Source organism: Pogona vitticeps, chromosome 6 (assembly GCF_051106095.1).
Source record: "Pogona vitticeps strain Pit_001003342236 chromosome 6, PviZW2.1, whole genome shotgun sequence".
NCBI lineage: Eukaryota > Metazoa > Chordata > Lepidosauria > Squamata > Agamidae > Pogona > Pogona vitticeps.
The window spans coordinates 100,823,386-100,841,047 of NC_135788.1; the positions used below are offsets into that span (position 1 = coordinate 100,823,386).

Genomic DNA, 17,662 nt, shown 5'->3' on the forward strand with positions numbered 1-17,662 from the left:
GCACAACATGAGGTTCTACCATCATGTTTTTGCAGGTCCCATTACACAGTTGTTCTACCAAAATCATAGGGGATTCTTCCCATCTCTTTCATTCACTTCAGGAGGGAAGTGGATATTCCACCTTGCAGATTCATAAGATTCTGTGACAGAGGAGAACGTTCAAAGCATCCTTATGCACCATCAAGAGTCACTGATGTTTGATGGCAACTGCTTGAGAGGCAGAAAACTAAAAAGTTTAGTGATGATATGGTCCTTTTGGGTTCCATGCAGTCCTACATGGTTTCTCAAGCTGCCATCCTGTGCTTTAGTAATATTCAGTAGCAGATATTTCTACAGGGGAATTTTGGAAATATTTTTTTAGCTCCTTTTGCTCCCGGACATTTATTCCCCAGTATCTGCAAGAATGAAGAAGAGACAGTCACAGTAAATGGTGCAGATGTTTAGAAACCAGTTCCTACATTTCACTGTTGTTTCAATGGGCTACAGCAGTGCTTAACCTTGTTATAGGAAGAAATGTGCAGATAGTATGTTAGGTGAGCAGAAATATTTTCCTTTTGTCCATTGGATTCCAACCTGTCTGTTCATAACAGAACCAATGCACTGAATTTCCATCTGATAGTATACTTTGTTTTTGGGCAAAATTATAACACATAGTGGTGAGGGAGCCATTTGTGGAGAATCCTGTATTGTGTACATCTGGCCTTAGGTTAGCAGGCCTGATTTTGCATAAGCAATCATTCCTGTGAATAAATGGTATTTCCAAATCTTTCTTTTCTAACCCGCACTTTGAGAACTAATAAGAAGCTCTTTGTTTTCAATGACATTCAGACTTTCCAAGTAGGAAAAACACACCTTTGAAGCTTTGTTGCTTTTGTAAATTCTATTTGTTAAGAGACAATGTTTAGGGAAAATTGGTGTCTTTTGAATGTCATTATTGACTTTGGGGGATGTTGAGCAGAGTGGAGAGTCTCAGGGCTTGAGGGTGGGATTTTCAGTGGATTTCATTAGCAATTTCATGTAGATGAGTTTTGTGGTCCTTTCTGATCAGAATATTAGGCATCCATGATAATGTGTTAATAGGAACAGACCTTGGTGAATGAGAAGACAGAGCTGTTATCAGGTCCAAAGAATGACTATACTTCCAAATAAAGGGTGCGAACTTTTTTTGTGTCGAAGGCCATATTCCTTCAGGCATAAACTGTGTGCATGAGTGTTGCATGCTGATAATCAGTCCTCTCCCTCCCCCCTTTCTCTAATATCTAGTAGACCAGTGGTCCCCAACCTTGGGCCTCCAGATGTCCTTGGACTTCAACTCCCAGAAATCCTGGCCAGCAGAGGTGGTGGTCAAGGCTTCTGGGAGTTGTAGTCCAAGAACATCTGGAGGCCCAAGGTTGGGGACCACTGTAGTAGACTGTTAGGGAGGACATACTGTATATCACTCTTGCACTTTCAAGCACCTGATGCTTGCAGAAGGCTTTTCAAATTAAGCCAAGGACCACAAGGGAGCTTCTTTCTATTAGCACGGATACTGGTTACAGTGACATCTAAAACTTCTCTTGGAGTGCTTGTATAACTCTGATCCAGAAGCATTTCTTCCATGAACCCAGGCAACTTTGTTGTTTCATGTGCTTAATGCAGTGGTTCCTAGATGTTCTAAAACTCCCAGAAATTCTGGCCAGCCTTGGTGAGTTGCAGTCCTAAAAACAACCAGGAGACCCAAGGTTGGGAAGCACTGGCCTAAAGAATTGAGTAGTCAGCTGTTCCTGTCTGAAAGAATCTTTTTCTTTATTACGGTCTTGTTCCAGCAAGACTCCTGGGTTCACATCCTCCTTGTTCTAACTCTCTAGATCAGAGGGCAAAATGCTACCCATAGAAGGCAAGTAGTGCCACAACACTGGTTTTGAAGTGTTCAAGCCCTCAAAGTGCCTCTCTTATGGCTCCCAGTAGAGGGGAAGGAATGATTTTCTTCAATTCCTGGAGATTTTCTGTGGCCAATACAGCAGTTTTTGCATTGTGGGGATTACAGGTCCTGAAATCCTTTAATCTTCCCAACTCAGAAAGTCAGAAATAGATGTCCAGCCACTTCTGTTTTCAATTTTTTTCGATATTTTTTATTATTTCTGGGCTATATGTGGCCACCATGGATGCTGGGAGCACAAGTTTGGCCTTCAGGCAAATCAATGTTTCTCATTCTTACTTTAAACCATCTCTTTGCAGGTATTTCAGGAATCATGGATTCCAGAAGCAATCTGCATATTCTGTGTATAATTTAGGTGAATGTTGCAGAAAAAAACTCTGGATTCTTTTTCCACCCTCAACTCTGAGAAAGTCAAGTGGTCTTCAATACTCAAATTAATTCACAACTCTCCTCCACATGGTCTTAATCTTCCTGCTCTCATGACGAAACACTGAAGCACTGCTAAAGTCTCTGTGTTGGATCCAGATCAACAGCACAGTTCTATACATGTGTACTCAGATGGATGCCTCATAGAGTTTATTAGGGCTCAGTCTGACAGAAATGGGTTTAGGACTGCAGCCTTACTTGTATTTCATAATCTGTGCCATCAAATCTATTCTTAAAGTGACCCTTCTCAAGGTTTTCTAGGTAGAGTGTAGAATTGGTAGAATTCCCAACTCCCAGTTCACTAAACTGTCTAGTCAGCATTTAAGCCCCATTAAATTGATGGAGTAAGCTCCACTAATTTCAGTGAGAACTAATTGTAGTTATGGCGGTAATTGGAACCTGACTTACCTGGGAGTAAGACGTACTTAATTCAGTGGAATATATTTGCTAACTAAGGCTATAGTCCCATCTTTTGAGACAACAGCAATATAAATGCAACCGGGGTTTTCCCTGGTGTGAGTAAAGCCAACAGCCATATGGATTATAAGGTGTTTGGTTCTCTTCCTTCTTTAATAACCTGGATTTCAGTCCTGGTTTACAGTTTGAGTTAGCCTTTGTCTTACCATCATGCAACAAATACAAACTATTTTAAAATCTGCTGAAGCTTAGACTGAGCTGAAGGCAACAATATTTGCTTATGCTGTGGGAAGGGTGGGGTGGAGAAGGGATGCAGTCTCTTCCTTTCTGTTCTAGCCCAGCTGCATCCGGTTCTTAGCAGGCCATGCACAGCAGAACTTAACCAACTAACACCCCATTTTAAAGTATTCATCCACTTATGCAAGATCACATCAGTGCGTTTGGAGTTGAGGTCTAGGAAAAGGCAAGATTGTCTTAAATCTATTATACAGGACTTGCTGTTTGTTACAATAATTGTACAGATATTATAGATAAAAACCAAATAAAAGTAAAAAAAAGAGCAAATGAAAAGTAAAAAAACATGATGGCACCTTAAATACTAACTTTTCTATTTTTTAATGTGAGCTTTTGTGAACAAGTCCAGTTCGTCAGACATAAGAGAAAGAGAATAAATGGCAAATATTCATACATAATATAAAAATATAGATATCAAAATACAGAGATCATAGTTGATTGGTAAGAAAATCAGTGGGAGTGTAACATTCTGGTGATAGCATCTTTGATATGCAAGTATTTCATTGAAGCTTGTGCTGTAAATTACACGAGAACTTCTATCATAAAATAAAAATCATAGAATTTAACATGAATGTTGGTTAAACTGACTTTTTAAAGTTGCTAATGAATTTTCCCTCACTACACACTTTCCTTTGTATTCAGTTGCACTACTTTATTACTAAATCTCAGGGAGTATCCCTCCATAACACTCCTGATACATTAATGGAAATACTCTGTCACTCTAGACTATTACCACCTACCATCATGCTCCAAGCAATTTCTTAAAGGGAGGGAAAGGTGACTCCTGCCTGCTAGGCTGCCCTGCAGTCCTACGCAGTAGACAGGAAATACTTTTGTGTAGGTGGGTGGGTTTTCTCCCTAAGTTATGATGCTGCATCATGGGACACTCAAGTTTTTCATTCCTTTGTAGAATCTGAAGTCTTCGTACTTATTGATGTAGTCTATATCTAGATCAGGTCACTGGCTGTGCTGGCTGGGAGAGCATGAGAATTGCAGTCCAACTCATTTGGGGGTGCACAACTATGAGAGAGGCTTGTTTTGGGGGTTTTTATGGGTCACTGGAGGGCACAGGTATTGAGAAAGGCTGTTCTAGCTTGCAGCTGTGTATCTGAACATCTTGAAGGAGGTTGAGGAAGTTGTGCAAGGCCTTGGAGGAGGATGAATCTAGGTTAAAGAGCATCAACTTTTGCCTAGTTGGGCTCTTGCCAGGACACCTGGGTTCACACCCTGCTTACCTGGGAAGGACACGGTATATTAATGACTGTATATGTTCATTTTTTCCATAGTTTATCTTACATCACGTTGCTTCTCAACCTGTTAGCTAAGATCAAGTGTAGTATCTTATGCTCTCCTGAGCTTAAAAAGCTGTTTTGAGTCTTTGTTGAGACCTACAACATCCCTTCCTCTCTCCATCATTATGCCTTATCAACCCCACTGCTCTACCCTTTGTGCTTGCTCAGCCCACACTTTGAATAGTCTCTTTTTATTTCATACAAAGAGGAGTGGAGTAAGAATGGAAGGGAGCTAATAGCTAGCAGTTCTAGTGTTTCACTCTGTGTCCTAATTTCTGAAAGGTCCAGAAGAATCAGATTGGCTCTAGTCTTCTAGACTTGTTTAAATTCAAGAGAGCAAGGATTTGAACATACTGTCTTCTGACATCTCTAAAATTTCCTTTTACTGGTCAGGTTTCTGTTAGCTTTCCTCCCTATGTTGCTATGGCAGTGCAAGTTCCTGTGGCTCTGTTGGAACAAGTCACTCTACTCTGTCTAACATGAGAATGTTTGCTTCTTTGCAATCGTTATGCCCCTAACGATTGGTAAGAGATAATTGGTTTTTAAAACATGCTAGAGAATTCTATGCAAGTTCAGAGGAGTAATGCAGAAGCATTCCCAAAGCTTTTTGAAATGCATTGCCTCCTTTCATGAGTTCTTATAAGAACTTGAAAAAAAGCCCTGCCAGATCAGACCCGAGGTCTGCTTCAAGTTTGGCAAGAATGTTGTACTGCAGCTCCCGTACGTTTTAGCTATCATAGCTAAGAGTTACTTTCCAACAGCACCCAGAAGACTACATTGTCTGCCTCTGGTCTATCCTGGTCTATTCAGCAGCCAGCTTTGTGAAGCCCATAGACCCTTTCCCTGTCCTAGGAGAAAAGGTGTAAGAGTCACCGCTGAGCAGGTATCACATTAAGGTCCCCAAAGCAGAACTCCTGCCCACATAGGTCTCCAGCTATAAGACCCTTTCTTCATCAAGCTCTGCACTTGGAGACTAACATGAAGGCATTGAACCCTTCCTGCCTTCACTTCTCTTCCTCTTCCTCATGGGATAAGTCAGCCTCTTCTCATGTATAGAATACAGGGAGAATTGTGCGACACTATCTCATAGGACTGTTGTAAAAATGCTTTGATAATGTATATAAAAGTTATATAGGGAAATGTAAAGCATTAAGGGTCCCCTGGACTGCAAGGAGAACAAACCTATCCATTCTGAAGGAAATTAACCCTGAGTGCTCACTGGAAGGACAGATCCTGAAGCTGAGGCTCCAGTACTTTGGCCATCTCATGAGAAGAGAAGACTCCTTGGAAAAGACCTTGATGTTAGGAAAGTGTGACGGCAAGAGGAGAAGGGGACGACAGAGGATGAGATGGCTGGACAGTGTCTGCGAAGCAACCAACATGAATTTGACCCAACTCTGGGAAGCAGTGGAAGATAGGAGGGCCTGGCGTGCTCTGGTCCATGGGGTCACGAAGAGTTGGACATGACTAAATGATTAAACGAAACAACGAAAGCATTAAGAGGGCTAATAATAAAAACATATAACCTCAAAGCATAGTTGGTGCTGTTTAGTGGGGTAGCTGAACTGCCTGTGGGTTATTTTTAACCCAGCACCTTAATCAGTTTTACATATGTGAGTAGGTTTCCAAAGTTGTTTTCTACTATTTTTGTCACCTGTCCTAAAGCACAGGAAGTTTCCCCCTACATTTTCAAACATACATTGTAAACTTATAGGAGGGAATATCTTGCTAATATCCTTAGAGAGTAATTGGGAATACAATGATGTGATCTTGGTCTTCAGTGGCACACCTTTACACTTGATTATTTTTTTTGTTCCTTCATAGCTGCCTTTCCGAGTCTTAGTTTTCTGATTTCTTAGCTACAATCTCTATTGGATTTATGACTGAACTGAGGTATACACTACTTTTGAACAATTTTGGTTCCTTCATTGTCAACATTGAAATTATGTAGTTCTTCTGCAGTTACAATTTTTTCCCTTCTTAATGTTTAACTGTTTTTGTATTTTCTTCTTTCACCTTCATCAGGAGTTGTTTCAAGTCATTACTGCTTTCTGCCAATAATATGGCATCCTCTTCATATCTGAAAGTGCTATTTATTTATTTATTTATTTGATTTATACCCCGCCTATCTGGACCGATGGACCACTCTAGGCGGCTACTTCTGCTTCAATTAAATTTCACTGCTTCTTCATCAAATCCAGCTTCCCATACTGTATGATCTACAAATTGAATAGCCAGGAAGATAATATACAACTTTGTCTGATACTTTTGTCATTCACTTTTTCCATATTCAGGCTTAATAGCTTCTGGTCCACAATATAGGTTACAGATCAGGTCAATCAAATGTTGTGACACACCCATTGCTTTTAGAAGAGTTGATAGCTTCTCATGATCCACACAGTCAAAGGTTTCCTGTAGTCTATAAAGCATAGACTGATCTTTTAAAATTCTTTGGTGCATTGCAGTAGGCAACGTGTATTTCCAATGTGATCTCTAGTGGCTCTTCCTTTTGGAATCCTTCTTGAACACCAGGCATTTCTTACTCCATACAGTATATGGTAAAAGTCTTTGCTGCAAAACCATGAGCGTCACTTTGTTTGCATGAAATTAATACAATGGTCCTATAGTTACTGCACTCCATGGACATCTCCTTTCTTGGGGATTGAAATGTATATTGAAAATTTCCAATCTGTGGCCCATTGTTTTCTTTTCCATATTTGTTGGCATATTCTTTTTAGAGTTTTGTCAGATTCAGTCTTTGTCGCTTGAAGTAGGTTTGTCAGTATCTCATCTACTCCTGGAAATTTATTTCTTCCAGTTGTTTTGAAAACAGCTTTCACTTCTCACTTCTGACTAAAAAGGAGCCCTATGAATCTGTGACATCCAAAAATCCTGTCATTCAACTCTGTTCGGGTCTTGTGTGATCAATGTCTTGGCTCCCTTTACTGAGTAAAATCACCTCAAATTGGTCTTTGTTTTTTCCTCCTGTCCTCATCTTTTCCAGTCAGACTGCAGAGACCAAGACAAGTAACTTTGTACAAGACAATGTTGGGTTCTGATCCTACGTCTTTAAATCAGTTTTATTCTCTTTCAAGGTCTCTTTCCCATTTTCTCTCTCTTACCCCACACTCCTGTAACACAAAGATCACTTACTCCTGTCGCACATTTCTGTCTTTTTCAGGATCACCTTTCCACTAGCAACAGTGACAGGATTCCCTCCTTCTTCTTCAGGGGCCATTGGCAGCTGAGAGTGCTTCATAAGGAAGTGCTGGACTCTAGCCACCTGCTGTTTCTGCTGCCAGAGCATGCCCCTGGGTCCATATTTAGGCACAAAGGCATTCTGAGAATAAAGCTGGCAGGTGGCAGGAGGTCAGTGTTTCGCTCCGAAGCACTTTTTGGACAGCCGGTTAAAAACAAACAAGTATGACAGGGTAAATCTTGTTGTTACGTATTGCCATGTAATTGCCAACTTATGGCAACCTTACCGCTTAATAGCTTCCAAAAGGGCCTTTTATTAACAGCTCTACTCACGTTTTGCAAACAAATGGTCACAGCTTTCTTTATTGAGTCAATTCCTTTTCTTGTGGCTTCCAACTTTGCTCAGAGTTACTGTCTTTTTCAGTAGGTCTTAGGTACTCATGGTGTGCCTGAAGTGTGATAGTTTCGGGGTTAGTCATTTTTGCTTCTGCTGAGACTTCTGGGATGCATTTTCTGACAGTCGATGGCAGCCATAAAACACCACAATTTAAATGAGTAGGTTCTGCTCCTGTCCACCTGGTTCACGGTCCAGCTTTCATACCATGCTTTTGATGTGGCGTTCACTGCCTTGCATCCCTTCACTGGGAGAAAGATCAGATATAACTACAGTAAATAAAAAATAATAGGAAATAAATATTTTTTTAGTATTTAGCAGGCATATCACAGTATAGATGGATTCTTAAGAATATTTTCTTGTTCCTTCATAGTTGCCCTCCTGAGCTTCAGTCTTCTTCTGATCACTTGGCTGCAGTCTTCATATGGACAGAGGATTTAACACCATAGTATTGGCATTAAATGTAGCTCTCATACTGGGGCAGGCTGAGAAGAGTGCCTCCTATATCTACCCGAACCACTTGTTCTAGCCAAGAAGGGCAGCTGAGGGGCCTAACGCCGAGGGAGGCCCAGAGAAAAAGAACAAGAAACCAGGCCTTCTCAGCAGTGGCCCCTTGACTTTGGAGCAGTTTGCCCTCAGAGATCTGTCTGGCTCCCTTGCTGGGTGTTTTTAAGAGCAAACTTAAACCTGGCTCTTTAGGCAGGCTTTCACTTGAATTTTTTTCTTTTCCCCATCTTGTACCACATTACTATTATTGTTTTTTACTTTATTATATTGTTTTTATTCCATTTTTATTGTTAGCTGCCCAGAATAGACTTCAGTCTAGATGGGCGGGGAATAAATCTAATAAATTAAATAAATAAATAAATCTCTCCATATATGAATGGGTCTTCTGTACTGATACTTGTCTATGTACTCCCCTCATTTTTCATAAACTGGGTCTCCCTTATTTAATCCTTTCTGTACTCTTTCTAGCCAAGCCTTCCAGATATTATATTATGACCTCACATTGGCCTTACCAATGAAGTCAGCACAGTCTACCTTTTGTACCGTGTAAATAAACTAGAATTCTGATCAAGGGGATGGGATGGCCATCTACCTACAGCTGGGGCAGGAAACTAGGTAATGCCATCTCTGAGACAGCCTCTTCCCCAAATGAATCCTGCAGTGTTTCTCAGAATGGAATATTTTGGAAACCAGGATTCTTGGATTCTGGGGCAGCCTTCTTTGACCTGGTGCCCTTCAAAGATAAGCTGGTCTTGAATCCCTATCAATCCAAGCTGGCCAAGTACCAGGTTGAGGAAGACTCCTTTAAGGGATGGGAAGTTTTGGCTTTTGTGACTGGTAGTCATGATTTGAGTGACAGCCTAAGTCTCTGGAGAACAGGGTTCAAATCTCTGCTTGGCCATGGAAACTTACTGGGGGAGTGGAACTGGTAAAACCACTCCTTAAATATCTCTACCTTAAAAATCCTATTAGAGTCATGACTTCAGGGATTTATTAATCAACTATTTTCCTGTAGCATCTAGTTGCCGAAACTCTCTTACAAGTCTGATAAGAGCATGTTGTCTCTTCATTTGGCAAAACAGAAGAGTGAGTTTTTAAAAAGTGTTCTGGGAAGGGCTCATATTCTTGAGTTGCTATGGCAAAAATTCCTGCCCCCCCTTCTTTACCAGCTTTCCTACCACTCCCTTTCATTGCCTGGCAACAGGAGGCAGTTGTCATAGCAACAGGGGTTGCATTTGGCAGGAAGTGTGTAGTAAATCCTGTATGGGAATCTCCAAACCCCTCTTTCAGAATCAGCTCCCCAAGTGAGAGTTAATATTTGGGTCCAAGGTGATTCTAGAAGTTTGGAAGTCCCCCTTTTCTGCACAAGCCAACACATGCTGGCAGATGAGGAAGTCAGGGAAGTTGTAAGTTTCTTGCCTAATATGAGAAGCAGTGAATGTTCCCAGAACCTTTGCCAACAGATGGCAGTTGGTGAAAATATCAACAGAGAAATTTGATTTATTTTCAATTTAATTTATATTGCCCAATGTAGCTGTTCAATGTAAATGATAAGTTCTTATCTTCTTATGTTGCAGAAAGATTAAACCATCTTCTACAAATACATGTATGGAGTTAAAGTTTATTTTTTTTCAAAGCAGGGAGAACTGGGAAATGAATGAGAGCTAGAGCTGGTGAGAAGAAAGGGAAGTTTACACCACTGCTATGGAATGGGAATGTGTAAAGAGGAAGAGAAGTCTCCATCTGAAGGAAGAGCAGTGATGTCTGGGTCAGGGAGAGAGCGAGCTAGATGGGTCAAAGAAGGAGAGGGAAAGTGTGCTGTAGTGCAACCAGGGACACTTTTTTGATTTTTAAATTTATTGGTGTAGACCAACTTTTCTTAGCCTGGGTTCTGTGGATTAGATGGCCAGCAGCTGTGCTTGCTGAGGGCTGATGGGAGTTGTAGTATAACAGGTCTGGAGCGCTCAGTTTTGGGAAGGCTTGTGCATGTACCTAGTCCTTGTGTTGTGGTTGCTTTGAGTTTATACCCAAGCTTTCCTCCAGTGAGGTCAAGGTAGCATAAAGGGCTCTCTTCCTCCCTTACTTTTATCTTCACAACAACCTTCTGAGGCAGATCATGCTGAAAAGGAATGACTGGTCCAGCATCCCCCAGTTGGTTTCATTTTTCAGTAGAACTTCAGCTGAACCAGGCTTTCCCAAGCTGCAGTTCAGCAACTCAGCGGTTGCTGGGTGACTCGGCTTCAGTTAGATGTTGTCTCTAGCCTTCCCAGCACAACCATTTTCTTGATCCAACTTTCTCTGGAGTCTGTGTATGCTGTCACCCAAAGGAGAGAGGTAGAGTTCAATTTGGGTTCTGAACCAGGTCTCCTGAGTTGTAGTCAAATACACTATTTACTGCACCACACTAGTCCATCAAAGTGCAGATTGACTGACTGATTGATTTGCAAAGTAGAAGATAGACCCCTTGATTTGCCAACATGGCATATGCCCTCCATGTCCCAAACTTGTACAGCAAAGATGGAATCTCAAAGACTGCAATGCAAGGGATAGGCCCTTTGGCATGTATATGGGATACAGTGGTCCCCTGTATAGCGATGTTAATCCGTTCCAGGATTAACGTCGCTATACGGAAACATCGTAAAGCGAAATTAAAAAGCCCATTGAAACGCATTAAAACCTGGTTATTGCGTTCCAATGGACTAAAAACTGGCAGAGACAGGGTAGGTGGGGGATCCTGAAGGCTTCCAGGCAAAAGCCTGGAAGCCTTTGGGACCCCTCCACCTTGTCCCCGCCGCCCCGCACTGCCTTCCCTAGCCGAGATCGGACTCCCAGGAGCCCGATCCAGGCTGGGGAAAGCGGCGGGGGGGGGTGGCTGCCAGCGAAGGGGACAGGGTGGGGGGGGGATCCTGAAGCCTTCGGGACCCCTCCACCCTGTCCCCACCGCCCCGCGCTGCCTTCCCTAGCCGAGATCGGACTCCCAGGAGCCCGATCCAGGCTGGGGAAAGCGGCGGGGGGGGGTGGCTGCCAGCGAAGGGGACAGGGTGGGGGGGGATCCTGAAGCCTTCGGGACCCCTCCACCCTGTCCCCGCCGCCCCGCACTGCCTTCCCTAGCCGAGATCGGACTCCCAGGAGCCCGATCCAGGCTGGGGAAAGCGGCGGGGGGTGGCTGCCAGTGAAGGGGACAGGGTGGGGGGGGATCCCGAAGCCTTCGGGACCCCTCCACCCTGTCCCCACCGCCCCGCGCTGCCGAGCCGAGGATGCCTGACAGGCATTGGGTCTCCCCACCTTCCCCCTGCGGCTTGGATCCGACCCGCGGGGGCTACCCCGGGCATGGCTGGACTCTTGGGAGTCCAGCCATGGCAGGGCTAGCCCCCGCGGGTCCGATCCAAGCTGTGGGGGGGAGGGGGGGAGAGTGGGGGGATCCGGATGCCTTTCAGGCATCCCGGGCTCGGATCCCACCCGCCGCCGGTTACCCAAGGCTGGGTAACTGGCGGCGGGTGGGATCCAAGCCCAGGATGCCTGACAGGCATCAGATCCCCCCACCCTCCCCCCGTGGTGGCCTCAGAAGGACCCTTCGGAAGGGTCCTTCGAAGGCCACCGCAGGCATTTTCCCCCAGCTGAGTGGCGGGAGTGCTCCTTTGGAGGCTCCCGCCGCTCAGCTGGAGGAAAATGGTGCCTATGGGGAAAACATCGCAAAGCGATTTTCCCCCATAGGCACCTTCGTTATACGATCGCAAAAGCGATGGCATTTTTGCCATCGCCATGCGAATTCGTCGTTAAACGGGGCACTCGTTATACGAGGCACCAATGTATCTTTATAAGTCGCTGAGCTGACTGGATAGCTCAGTGGTTTAGGTATCTGGCTGTGTGGCCAGAGATTGGGAGTTTGATTCCCCACTGTGCCTCCTGGAAGTACAGCCAGCCTGGGTGGCCTTGGGCAAGCTGCACAGTCCCAGGATGCCCCCCAGTAGAAGGGAATGGGAAACCACTTCTGTGTATTCTCCACCAGGAAAACCCCAAAAAGAATCAAATATTTCCTCAAGGCAAATTAGAAAATGACATTTGAAGAGGCATCGAGTGTACACTTATGTGGTATATTTCTCTTTCCCTTTAGCTAACAAGTTAGCACCCTCCCAGGATGGCCGAGGCTCACCAGGCTGTGGCATTCCAGTTCACTGTTTCTCCAGAAGGCATTGACTTTCAACTAAGCCATGCGGCTCTCAAAGAGATCTACCTCTCAGGCCTGAGATCCTGGAAGAAGAAATTCAACCAACTGCGGGTAAAGAAGAGTTCCAAAAGTCAAAAATTCTGGGCTACGGTTCGATGGTGTTTCAATCTTTGGAATGTGTTAGATCCTAATTAATTCATAGGGAACCTCACTTTTCGGTGTTAGAGAACAGAACAACTAAAATTGTGAATATGGAGAAGTGAGTGGGTTGAGGGGAAGAGTTGTGCCAAAACAGTAAGACCTCTTGCACTCACAAAAGGGGGGGTCTAATGGGTTCAGAGTGTGTGGTTAGATTAGAATTTGGGAATCCTGGCTAAGGGCAGAGGTTGGCGAAGTTGGACCAGGGGATTCTGGGAGCTCACGATCCTGGGCATTCTAGGAATAGCCTTCTCTAGAGTTCAGCTGTGGGTTTAGCAGGAGGCGGAGAGTGCATACAGTGCAATGGGAGGGCACGCTACTTCTTCTCCCAGTAACTACCAAAACCTGATTCTTTGTTCAGTACTCCAGGAATTCAGTGAATGTCTTTAACACGAGCCACAGTGTCCAACTATAACATCAAGGGAAAAAGATACTGTACATATAACCGAGATAATGTATGTGGGAAATGCCTTTTTTATCTCTGAAAAAAAAATAACATTTGGTGTTAGTTGCTTTTAAATGTTGAAATAGCTAGATCATTGACACTGAACTCCCAGTGTTTCAGAAGCCTGTGCAACTCTGCAAGAAAGAACGTGCCAACAATTTCAACAGCATCTAAATGTCAGCAAATGGTTTGTGAGCTGTGCAGAAACATATAGGCCATAGTTTTCAAGGAAGAGACTGTATGCTTTCAGAATCTGCAGGAGTCTGAACTCTACAAAGACCTGAAACATCTCGGTTCTTTACGGTCCCCCTTTCCACTCCTCACTGTCTATCTTTTTTTTAAACTTCCTTCCAACAGAATGGTTTTGTGACAGGTGTGTACCCTGCCAGTCCCTCCAGCTGGCTGTTCATGGTGACCGCCATCCTTGTTACTCAATATTCTCGTCTTGACCCTTCCATGGGCATGATTGAAAAGATCAAAGAACATCTGCCTGTCAGGTATGGAGGAGGGAAAGGGAATAGGAGTGGGTGTTGCTTCTGAATCAGTTCAGGTTTTTGGGGTGCGGACAGACTCAGTCCTATTCGGACACTAGGAAAATGAATTCTGCTACTACCATAACAAATGACAGTCAGTTACAGGATCATGAGTTCTCCTCCTCCTCCTTCCAAATCCAAGCAAACCATGGTTTACGGTGACATCTAAGCTCAAAGAACTGGTTTGTTTAAAGAGGGTGAGCAACTTTTGTGAGTTAGGGGGATTTGATTCCTGTGCCCCAGACCACTGTGGGCTGTACACATCACTGCTGCCATGCTACTGGCAGTGCAAATATGTCTTAAATGCCGGTAACACATCCTAGAGGTTCCTGGGGTGCAGATTGGCTTTAAAACGTTTACCACTATGCTTAAACTAAATGATTAATGTAGTTTTTGAAGAAGTAACCGTGTTAGTCTTTAAGATGCCACAATATTTTTGTTCTTGGTTTTGTTTTGTTTTTGTTGTCTGATATAAATCATTAATGTAATAAATTCATCCAAGCACACCATGCAGTTATTTAATGTAAACAATCAATTAAAGAATTCCATCCTGTATAGACTAATGATCAGTCTTGAAGTGTTTCTGGAAGTACTCTTTGAAAGTCTGAAAGTGTTTTAATTTTTGGAGATGTGAGAGGGAGGGGTACAGTTAAAGCAGCTGTAATAGAAGCTAATGAGATCAGCTACTGAATTATCCTCCAGAAAAGATTGCATGAATAGGCTTGCTGTAGAATTGGAAAGTGCTGTATTTTACTACTTCATGGAATACCTATACAATGGCTGCGTCTTTTGATAGCTTTAAAGAAAACATGTGGAAGGTAATTGTATCCTAGGTGAACATGATGGAGCCTCCAGGTTCAGAGAAAGTTTACCTTTTTTGCAGAGGCAGGTAACTTAATGGAGGATGTCTTTCTCCATCACTCCCTACTTTTTAGCTTCCAAGGAGTGTTTTCCTGATTGTTCTCAGAGGAAAATTTTTTAAATAGGCATGTCTAGTCAGTGTAGCTTTCCTAGGGGATTCTGGGATTTGTAGTCCAAAATATCTAGAGGGCTTCAGATTGGGGATGTGTGGGGGAAAAACTGCAAATCAATTCATTTGTTTCACTTCTGAGGCATCTTTTACATCTTTGGTAGTCTGTAGAAAAACAGGACAAAGCAGAACTGGGTTTTCTTCTCTTATAAGATTATTCCTTTTGACTTTATGTTTTATATGTATGTTTGTTTTTCTTTCCCTAACTCTTTGTTTCTCTCCCACCTCCCTACTCATCCTCAGTGATTACCTGTCTGACGAGGGCATGGATGTCTTGAGTGCTACAACCTTTTCTACAGGGCTGTGGCTGGCCCTCATCATGACCATGCGTAGCATTCTCAAGATGCTGCTGTGCTACCATGGTTGGATGTACGAGGAGCATGGCAAGATGTCCAACACCACTAAAATCTGGCTGGTATGTGTTGCTAACACATTGATGATGCTTTGAAAGGGATTCTTTAAAATTCTCTTCCAGTGCACCACTGACGCACTGTGTCAGTTAGCAACAAAAAAAAGAGGAAAGCTTCATCTCCCTACCCTTCCATGGGAGAGTGAGAAGGTAGCTTTTCATTTCTCAAGAGTGTTAAGTGGCTTAAGCAAAGTACAGAGGAGGGGAACAAGAGGGGATTGTTTTGTTTTTGTATCTTTTCCTTTAAAGGAAAAAAAAGAGAATTTAGATTGCACTAAACTGGGTTGTGTAAGCAGAGTGGAATGTATGATCTACACCAAGTTAGGCTGGGATAATTAGGCTCCCTTGTCACAGAGATTGCCAGAGTTGCGCAAGTAATGTTCAGCTGCCAGCATGGTTGGCTACTGTGTATACTACAGAAACCTACCAGAGTGATAGTTGGACAGTGGTGACAGGATGATACTCCTTACTGCACCTGAGGATAGGTGATGTGGCATGCAAAACTTTATCCTGTAACTAAGTGGAATGACAGGCAGGAATGGGGGAAGTTCATGGAGAAACTACTGGGAAATAGGTCTACTGTCCCCCTGTGTCTACTACTCGAGTCAGTCGCTTTACTCTTTCTAATGGTAGGGGACACAGATATGGAAACAAATAAAAATCTCTGTAGGGGCCTGATTATTCTGTATGGGAAAGTATCTGATTTTTTTATGGGTGAGTTGTGATCTCTGCTGCTGCCCAGCCCAGACAGATGTTTGCCAATTAAATGCAAACTATGCTGCTAAGATTGGGTAAAATAGCTGTCTGTAAAGCTAAGGAGGACAACAGAAAGGAAAATGGAACATTGTTATGTTTTCCTGCCAGCTTTACATTTTGCTTCCCCCCCCCCATCACAGGCGTTGGTGAAGATTTTTGCTGGGCGGAAGCCCATGCTGTACAGCTACCAAGCGTCATTGCCTCGGTTGCCTGTTCCTGCCCTCAAGGACACTGTGCAAAGGGTGAGTCCAGTTTATTTCCTATTCTTTCCTCCTCTAGATCAGAAAAGAGTAGGAGGGCAGGTCTAAATGTACAGGTAGATCTCACTTGAGATTTGCAATAGATCAACAGGTATTTCCAGCTCCCAGTTGCCTTAACAACAGCCACATTTCCAAGCTCCCATACCCAAATTAAGCTATGGAAAAGCAATGCTTGGTGAAGAAACCAGGTATGGATTTTTGCATGAAAATATTTGTGATTTTGAGTTTCCTATTGATCACAAATTCCCAAACAGAGCAAATGGTCAGAAGCATCTTCATTATTCGTCCATAGGGTATATCTACCTGCTTGCAAAATAGATCTTGCAGGCCTGGGGTTTACTAACCTCTACTATAGATGGCAGATTCAGAGTTAGAGCTATAAATTTTTGTTGTTATATGCTATCAAGTGGAACTGACTTATAGCAACCCTAAGGTAAGTGGGATATTTAAGGAATGGTTTTACCAGTTCCATCCTACCAGTGAGTTTCCATGGCCAAGTGGAGAATCAAACCCAGATCTCCTGAGTCCTAATCCATCACTCTGTCCATTACACCATGGATATAGATGTAGACATATTATGCTGCTTTTCTTTGACTGTAGCACTATAGACTGTGCATACCTATATACTATAGACAAACTATACACTATAGACAAACACTGCATGTCTGGAAGCTTTGCTGTGTGAAATAAACCCCATATATATATAAAATTAGCATACTATTGAAAAGATGAAGTTTAAACTTTATCATGCTGCTTTTCTATTTGTTGACATCCAATTGTAGGATTCTGCCCCCTACTACTCATTGTAATTGCCTAGTATAGAAGAGTGTTTTCCTCAAAATTTGCAGCAGGGGAAGAAAGAACCTAGTGAAATTTCCATGAACTATTCACACTCTTCCATACTGATATAGTAATTTAAAACAAATGTTAAACACAAAAATCCCTTCAACAACACGGGACATCTGGTGCTGCAAGCAGGGGAGTGGCAGGACGTATACCCTGAATTCTTCTGGGCAGAGAAAGGAATATAGATTTCCTTGCTGCAGCAGAGTCTGGTTTCACAAAGCAAGATCTACCTGGAATCTGACGTAGTTTTGTCCTATCCTTTGTTCCTAACTCTTGATTCCTGCCTATGAAATGAGGAAAGGCCAGAGCATGCTTGAGCAAATGCAGGGTTTGTAGAGACAGAAAGCGAGCGAGAGAGATTGTATTAAAAAATCCAGGTGATGAGAACATCCGCCAAACAGCTCGGGGGGGGGGGAGAACGGAACAAATCAGGTAAGCTGACAAACTGTTAGGGAGCAAAATGGGGGAATAAAATGAAACAGAATATCCTGGAAAAATGCGTGGCTGGGTGGAATCTTGAAGAGGGGCCCTTCAGATAGCGATCTCTGGTTGTAGGTCTTGGGTATTTTTT

At 43.1% G+C, this 17,662-nt stretch overlaps 1 protein-coding gene across 3 annotated transcripts in view; it reads left to right on the top strand.

Moving 5' to 3' along the window:
* CPT1C (carnitine palmitoyltransferase 1C) overlaps nt 1–17,662 on the top strand; it is a 49,276-nt gene that overhangs the window by 8,875 nt on the left and 22,739 nt on the right. For all 3 annotated transcript variants that reach the window (XM_073004410.2, XM_020794025.3, XM_078377989.1), the window contains exons 3-6: nt 12,561–12,725; nt 13,615–13,754; nt 15,064–15,235; nt 16,126–16,227. In XM_073004410.2, the coding sequence (XP_072860511.2) occupies nt 12,585–12,725; nt 13,615–13,754; nt 15,064–15,235; nt 16,126–16,227 (555 nt within the window). In that variant the 5' untranslated portion in view covers nt 12,561–12,584. The remainder of the gene's footprint in view (nt 1–12,560; nt 12,726–13,614; nt 13,755–15,063; nt 15,236–16,125; nt 16,228–17,662) is intronic.